Consider the following 8,955-nt stretch of genomic DNA (forward strand, 5'->3'; position numbering starts at 1 on the left):
TAGTGGCATGCAGCAAGAATCGCTGCCCCCGGGATGTACTTTACCCTTTAGCGGCGAAAAAAATAGGAATGGTCCTCTCATGACTATGATCAACAAGAGGTGGCTATATTATAAAGGACGTACACACATTGTAATTATAGTGCTGAAATAAAGTCAATCCTAAAACAGCCATGCATGGGTTATAATATGAAGGCAACACGAAATACAAAAGCAGGGCAGTGTTCAAATAAACTGATTCAAACTAGTACATACTAAAAATAGTGTACTACTTCTCAACACTTCAAGCATAATAAAAAAGTGTGTCAGTGTTTTTTTAAAGGTAACACCGAACGGGCAATGTTTAAAGCAGGCTTAAACCACATAGCCGCTTGTCAGACACTACCCCAACTATCTCTGGGAAGGCTGATAACTCCCACAGTCTCACCTTCATCTGGCTGGAGGTTGCAGCGCAAAATTTTAGGGTATTTATTATGAAGATACTTCCGGTATGCTGTGTAGACGCAGTTTTTCCTCATGAATGGAACCAATGTGCCATCAGGAGCTTTGGATTCACGCTTCTTCAGGTTGGCAATGATCGGGTAATTGAGTCCGAGGAACAGAGAGTGGTCGCCGAGGTTGTTAACCTGCCTCCAATGAAAGTCCCCTGCACGTACTGCAACGAACATAGATATGGGATCCTGCTCAAAGACGTAGGTGGCAACAGGAGGATACTGCCGTAACTGAAGCCCATTAGCAGCATAGGGAATGTCAGGAGGTACTTCAGCATTGGCAATCCCAATGTTGTTTACTGTAAGGATGATCATCAATCGCTTGCCATCAGCAGTTGGAGCGAGGAACCACGCGTACTGCTGATCATCCACCACCGGTGGCGGGATTACAAACGGGGACATCGGGTTTTCTGCAATATTAGAAATGTAGACGAATAGGGTGTTACTGGCAACCATATTCAAACAGCAGCATTGTTCATCGTTCATGCTCACAGTATAAATACGACTATGTAAGCTAAGGACATTGGTCATTCATGTGTTCAAATCGAGTGTCCAATATATCAGTTATACTGCATCCATCCCACGAAACTAGTCTTAACTTCGCCAAAACTAGACACTAGTTAGTGTATACACAGTTATATACTACCTCTGTCCCACCGAAAGTGTCTGAGATTTGTCCAAATTCAGATGTATCTAGACAGTGAAAGCATATAGATACATTCAAATTTTGACAAATATATCATCTTAAGTTTAAGTCCTGTGTTGTAGTTAATTCCCTTTGTCTTAAGTGATCCAACGTTGTATATGATTAGATATTTGTATACAATATAGGAGTACAGACAATCTACCCGTTTGTCCAGTTTTAAACTGAGTATAGAGCTTCAATCATGACCCTTGGAGTGCTAAATCTAACGGTGCACAACAGCAGGATTCTCTGTGAAGAGTGCACATAGCTAACTCTACAATATTTTAGAACCATCACGTGAGCCTTGGGTCTACCCAAAAAAATGACCAAATATCTGAAACCCCTGAAGCATAGGAATAACCCCGTTCAAAGAAATCACTATTCAGCACTGCTACATGGATCAATGGAAGGTTCTTACGGTCTCAACTCTCAAGGAAACACCAAAGGAAAAGGTAGATAAGAAACGAGTGAGTGTTAGATGTACACATATTTTTAATTTTTTATTTGTTCCCTTCGTTTGTCGGCTGATGGGAAGAAACATCATTTTTTGTAGGACCACTCTTGTTTTCGTATTTTATATATGCATTGTTGGCAATATTTTCTTTCGAAAACCATGAATATAGCTCGAGCTACATGTAGCATGGTTTTTGAAAATTTTGAGAGCTGCATTTTGAAGTTCCAAAGAAAATGGAGATTAAATGAGGGTGTCAACAATGTTGTGTTCTACCAACATTCAAATGTCCAAATCAAAATATCTTATATTTAAGGTTTTGCAACAACAACAAAATCTGACATATATTTTCCAACATTTTGTAACTTCAAAATCTATCAGATTCTGTCATTTTTGTGAGGCCCGAATATAGGGTATCTCAATTTCAGATTTTACACTCTGGTAGAATAATACATTCTCTACATCAATTTTTTTTTAGATTTTTTATATTCTTTCAAAACTTGCAAAAGGCATGCTATAAATATTCTTTTGATTATCAAACAGAATTTTTAATGGTTTGACGTGCATACATACTAGTAATATAAAAATATAAAAGTTCTCGCCTTGTACACATTTTGTTGATTTTTTGGAATGAATACAACATTCAATTTGGTAGACAGAGTACTAAACATTTCATGGGAAACTTAAAGCAGCTTTCCAAACAAAGGCTAATAGAAAAAAAAGAATAGAGGTATGACAGGCATAACATCCACGATGGGGTTGAAATATGCATAAGCTTCGGGCAATTTGGCAAAGAAAAATCTAGCCGGATAAATAACAGAATTATAAAAGGTACAAGTTAAACTAAGTAAATTAGGCATAACAAGTATTTCATTCTTGTTTAGTAAATAATTAGATTTTGATTGAGTTACTTTTCTAAGGGAAAAAAGGAGAAGGCAGATATTCAAGACACTTTTGGTGGGACGGAGGGAGTAAATCAAAAGTAAGAAAAAGTTATAACATGTTTCATGAGATGGAGTACTAAATAACGGCCTATGCATCTCTTCGATGCAGAGGCCGGGGTACCTCGCCCTCTATTTCGAGCAAAAATCAACTAGTTATATGAAACAATGGGTGTAAAAGTTAATCAAGAAGGGTGCCTTCATTGTGCTACGTTAACATTTGAGATACTTGTTAATTACATCCATATTCTGCAGTGGATAGAGTTACTAATTCAGGATTGCATTCACATACGGAGTATACTATGTTTGATGATGACTGATTAGTACTAATTTGTTGCAAGCAACGGTTCATTCATATTCAGATAAAGGATGTGATCGTTAAGTCATATACTTATGAAAGTCCTTATGCATCTCTCTGATGCAGATGGCGGGGGTCTCTCGTCCTCCTTTTGGAGAAAAAATCAATTAGTTATATATGAAACAATGGGTGTAAAAGGTTATCAAAAAGGGTGCCTTCATAGTGCTACCTTATCTTTTGAGATACTGGTTAATTACATCCATATTCTGCAGTGGCGTAGAATTACTAATTCAGGAATGCAATCACATACTGAGCATACTATGTTTGTTGGTGACTAATTAGTACTAATTCATTGCAAGCAACGGTTCATTCATATTCAGCAAAAGGCGGTGTGATCATTAAGTCATTTATGAAAGGTAAAATATAAACAAGGTAGTTCATGAATAACTTCATTGATTAAGGCAGTGTATCATGCAATGCAACATAAGGACTGAAAAAATACCATTTGCGGTGTCCCAGCAGTACGTCCAGCCCCTAATTTCGTCCACCGCAAAAATTTGACCACCGAGTTCAATGGCATCACAGAACGCCGGCAAAATTTGTTCAGGTGTAGGGTTCTTCAGCATTCTCCAGTCGCCACCCCCTTCAAGGTAGAAAATCCTTTTGTCGAACAAGGCGATGAGCTTGTAATCTGCGTAGCTCCCACCTTTTGTGGGCACTTGGCAGATTACAATCTTCAACAAATTAATTGCTCGACTCCAGCAAAGATAGTATAACCAATCTTTAGTAGCAGGTTGATATGTAACACCATGACCAATCTTCGGATCAGGTGGGGATGGAAGGGGGATATGTCGCTCGGTGTAGACGTTCGCAAGGCACCACTGGCACCCACAATGATCGGCGGCGGCGATCCAGTCGCCGTTCGCGCCAAGCCATTTTCTGTCGTGCATGAACGACAGGGTGACAGAACGGCGAGGATGGTCGAGGGGCACCAGGTCGTACACGGTATCATGCAGATGAGATGCTGTCGCCACGTCCCAGTGTTCATCGAACCAATAAGAAGGCGGAGGCATCAGCAGGCAGGGTTCATCCCAATGGTGCATCTTACCTTCATCCTTGCTGATCTGGTCGTAGAGCTCCCTGGAACATGCGGCAAGTCGGACGGTGTAGGTAACGTCCAGATGCGCAGCGATGAGGTCGATGTTGTCGCCGGTGAGAGCCTCCAAGTGGCCGTCCCCACCGCCCCGGCAAAGCCTAGAATATTCCATCACGTGAAGATGGATTTAGGTGGATGGCGGATGCAACTGCGCTTGGGGTTTTCGGAGGAGAGGGCGAGCGCTATGGAAGGAACGATGCGGCGCGTGGCCGGCTGGGGTAAGGAGAGTAAGGTATAGTACTAGTGATGCGGTGTGGTGGGGATCGAGATCCTGCGCGTGCGCGTGATTCTGGGAGGGTGAAGAAAAAGATGATAGACATGCAAGGGGCAAAACCTAGGCAGTACTCTAGGCTGCTGCTGCTGCGACTGGGCTCCGATTTGGCAGTTGGTAGATGGTAGACTAGCACGCCACCCATCTATCAATTTGCGACGACGTTTGGTGCAGTGATGTCTCGTCACATCAGCTTGAGCAGAGAGGGTTTTTTTACAGTTTCCATTACGATATATTTTTTGCCGATAATCGTAGTACTCTATACCAGAGACACGTACCTTAACACGTGGGCAGCATGCAACCGCGCGAGCACCAAAATGAAATGAGAGATGTTTTAGAGCAGAACTTCATTTTCAATGCCTTTCCTAGCTTGGTTTGGAAACCGGACGGAGCTTCAGTGACTTGATGCTTCCAAGTCTCATTGTGACTAGGTGCCACCATCTACCATCCATTTGAGATCCAACGTTCCAAACTATCTGTTATTTCGAAGCTAAAAAAGAAAAACTATTCAGAAAATTTTGAAAAAAATCCAGTAATATGTAGATGCCTTGTTTTAAAATCTATGAATATTTCATCCCATTCGGACGACTAGCCTGTGATTAAATAGCTTCTTACATATTCGAGCACTAGTTTAAACTAAATATATATTTGCTCACAAACCTATGATTCAAATCGAATGAAACTCCACCAAAATATAAATCAAAATATGCATGATTTACTCCAATGTTGAGCGGATAATTCAATCCCACGAAAAGACAATATGCTCCAAGACCAGTAATCTCTTCCCTAGCTTATCTGAACATAACTGACAGTGTCCTTAGAGAACATCTTGCAGCCTCAGTAAAGCCTCGGGTATGAACAAGAAGCATATTGCCATTTACAGATCACGCTAAGAACCACAACCCAGGATCATCCTCATAGCCTATATCATCAAGGTTGCCCTCCAAAATTCTTATGTTTTTGGAAAGTTTTCTTGACGTTAGGGAAGATTCTGAAGGGCTTAGCTTCGCTACAATAGCAACAAATGGAAAATTTTCGCCGCTAAAAAGAGTATCCCGCCATTTTAATATACACTTATTAGTAGTTGATCAATTGTGCATTGCAAAACACAAAGTTCAGATCAAATGTGCAACATACCAACAGAAAGTTAACTCGCAGTTTTACGAGCACATGGCGATATTAAGGTGATGAAGCAATATAAACATCAAAAGAAGAGGCAGAACAAGATCTCCTACTCAGGGAAACTCTTGCTGGACGCCGAGATATAGGTCGCTAGCTGTGCACGGAGATCCTCCTTCTCCTTGATAATCGCCTTAAGGACGGTGGTTTGTCCACGCATTAGCACCCTCGAGATCTGCCTCTTGAGCTTTAATTTCAACCTCTATTCCATGAGATACTTGATGAGGTTGCTTCCAGTATCCATCCATGTGACGCTCTTGTTGTTCAGTTCCACCCAGTAGGCGTTCTGCTGCTTAAGCATGTCGACGCATCACGCAAGATGAGAGGAGATCTCCTTCTCCAACACCAAAACTCTGTGAAGACGATCACACTCCAGGGTGAGGGAGTGTTCATTCTCCAGCTGGCTGCCTATGTGGGCCTTGTTCTCCTCCTTTTGCTACAACAATCATTGTATGAAAAAAAAGAAATCAACCCATTCATATATGAGTATTAATTACCCGCAAACAATAGGAGTACTAATTTCTAGCATGGATATTGATAAAGGAATGGACAACACTCGGACGCTCCAAAAATACTACAGGGTTCATCAACACATAATTAATCGGAAAGCTGTGATTACATAAACTATAAAAAAAACAAGTGGACAGAGGCATACAGCCTACCTGGCTTGGCCGGGAAACGGGGCCGAACTTAGCTTCGGACGGCCGGACTTGGGGCGCCACTGTCGTTGTGGTTACCGGGGAGACATTTGAACCGCCGACCCTGTGAGATGTAAATAAATGTAAAAACGGTTAGAAAATAAGAATCAACTGAAGGACACCCCGCTAGAAACTTACCCGGACGAACCCTCGCCCTTGATGGTGGTGTTTGCATCATCATCATTCATCAATGTGACTCTCTGGTTATGCAGTTCCACACTAACGCGGTTCTGCTCATTAAGCCTGTCAAGCTCGACAGTAAAGGTATTGATGCCTTGCTGAAGATAAAGGCAGATCTTGTTCTCGGACGCCAAATCTACATGAACAGGCTCAAACTTCGGGGTGAGGGAGAGTTCATTCCCCAGCTGGCTGCCTATGTGGGCCATGTTCACCCCCATTTGCTGGCACGATCATTGTATGGAAAAAAAAAGAATCCAACCAATTCATATATGAGTAATTGCACGCAAAAAATAGGAGTACTACTAATTTCTAGCACAGATCTTGATACAGGAATGAACATCACTTGGACGCTCCACAAATAGCACAGTGTTCATCAACACATAATTAAAAGGAAAGCCGTGATTACATAAACTACTCCATCCGATCCCTTTTAGTAGTAGTAGTTAACACGGATTTGGTAAAGTTGTATTCTCCCTCTGATCCCTTCTAGTTGACTCGGATTTAGTACAAAGTTGTACTACTAAATTTGAGTCAAATAAAATGGATCGGAGGGAGTACTAAATCTGAGTCTATTAAAATGGATTGGAGGGAGTATAAAAAAACAAGCTGGGAGTATACAGCCTACCTGGCTTGGCCGTGAAACGGGGCCGAACTCAGCTTCTGACGACCGGACTTGGGGAGCCACCGTCGTGGTGGTTACCGGGGAGACGTTTGAACCGCCGGCCCTGTGAGATGTAAATAAATGGAAAAAACAGTTAGAAAATAAGAATGAACTGGAGGACACGCCGCTAGAAACCTACCCGGATGAACTCTCGCCCACTGGCTCGCTCTCCATCGAATAGAGGATAGACTGCTCTGCGAGAATGCTCAGGCGATCATAAGTGGCCATACAACGACGCTAGCTGGCTAGATGTCAAGTTTTTCTCGGCGGTCCTAGTCCTCATCGTCTTCCCTAGGATATCCTGCCGCCGGGCCGCCCGGCTCAATGGAGCCATGGCTTGCGAGGTACTTTACTAGTTAGGGTGGAGGGCTGGTGAAGGCTAGTTACTAGCTACCAGGATAACAGAAAGAGAAGAAGGGTGGAGGGCTGGTCAAGGCTAAATCTTACATACACCCAGAAAAGACCATCGTGCCCTCGCGGGGCTTCTGAGCAATTATAGACACGTGTGTTCTCAAATGGGCAAGATAGGGTACCTTCCCGAGGAAGCATCTAGCACCCAAGCCGATGGACTGCGCGTTGAACAATGGTTACAGTATGTGTAAAAAGAAAAGATAACAAGGGAAATGCCTGACAGGGTCCAGAGGTGCATTTAATCGGACATGGGATTCCATATTTTATTACACCATAGAGTATGTGAACATAAACACAGAATACAATCAAGCGCTTAGTGTTTACATAAAGGGCCCTAACTGAAGATAGGAAACGCAAGCAAGTCCCTCTCCGCCAAATAAGATCATATATCATCGTTAGGGCCGCCCTGGTGAATCCTCTGAATGAAAAAAGCCCATAGTTGGCAACCTAAACCCGCCGCTCTAGTCCGAATAGGAACTTCCGTCCGACGAGAACCTTTTGACAACAAAAATTAATTAATTCAGTACTGCATAAACCGCAATTTCAATTAGATAAATGCGAAGATTAAGATAGGCGCATGTATCACCTGTCGATGCGAACCCAGATAGTCAGCTCTGTGCATGGTTGAAACCATTGCAACGACCACTCTAGTTCCGACGCTTTGGCGGCGCCCGGCGTGGTCGTGCTATTCGCCAGAATAGTGGCCGTATGGTTGGGGCGCATTAAACCGATCTCAGAGCGATTAGGTGATGGCTTGCCGTGCGACGATATACTCACCTTGTACTCCGGCCACACGCACGCCGCCGACCTAACGCACTCAACTGATAGGCTGGCCAGCACGCATCCATTCTCCGGATGGACTTGCGTATATGTGTGCCAGACGAACACGGTACCATCGTTCCCGTAGAAGATGACCGGACGTCTTGGCTCTGGCGGTGCCAGCACCGGGATGATGAACGCCATCGTGGTGCCGTACGGGATCATGTCCACACAAATCGAATGGATTTCTCTGAGGTGGGCGATGAGCGCTGCTGGCGAGGCGGCGAAGTCACAGCCGGCCTCTGTGCAGTCGCACGGACCGTGCGGGCATGCGAGCTCGTGGTCGTGGAGCCTGTTGTAGGCGACCACGCTCCCGCACCCGTCGTGGGGGCACTCCATCCTCTTTAATCTGCTTTGAAGGGGATATTGATGGGGAGGGGAGGGGAGGGGTGAGTGGAGGGGAGGGGTGAGTGGAGAAGAAGGATGGTGGTGGCTTTATTAATTCGGGCCTCACCGTCCCACCAGTTTGGCTAAAAAAGGTGACGCTGAATGTTTCACTGTCTATGTTTTCACACGCAGTAGACCTTATATGATGGCCAAAAATGGGATATGAATATTTTCTCGAAATATCAAAAAAATAGATTTATGTTTGACATATGTGTGATGTTACTCAAAATTGAACTACATGTTACAAATGGACGGTCGGCAATTTTGAGGGAAGAAAATGAATTTTAAATATTGAAATACTTTTAGTGTCTCTGTGTGAAGCCTTGCACT

The 8,955-nt window shown here is 43.4% G+C and overlaps 1 protein-coding gene across 1 annotated transcript; it reads right to left on the bottom strand.

The window, feature by feature from the left end:
* Positions 1–8,001: 8,001 nt before the first annotated feature.
* LOC139830159 (uncharacterized) lies at positions 8,002–8,577 on the bottom strand. The gene has a single exon (XM_071818159.1). The coding sequence runs from the start codon at positions 8,575–8,577 to the stop codon at positions 8,002–8,004; it is 576 nt and encodes a 191-aa protein (XP_071674260.1).
* Positions 8,578–8,955: the final 378 nt, after the last annotated feature.

This window comes from Lolium perenne, chromosome 4 (assembly GCF_019359855.2).
Source record: "Lolium perenne isolate Kyuss_39 chromosome 4, Kyuss_2.0, whole genome shotgun sequence".
In the NCBI taxonomy this organism is placed as follows: domain Eukaryota; kingdom Viridiplantae; phylum Streptophyta; class Magnoliopsida; order Poales; family Poaceae; genus Lolium; species Lolium perenne.

What these genes read in the sequence shown, in the direction of transcription:
- LOC139830159 (XM_071818159.1), bottom strand. Translation starts at nt 8,577, where the DNA reads ATGGAGTGCCCCCACGACGGGTGCGGGAGCGTGGTCGCCTACAACAGG.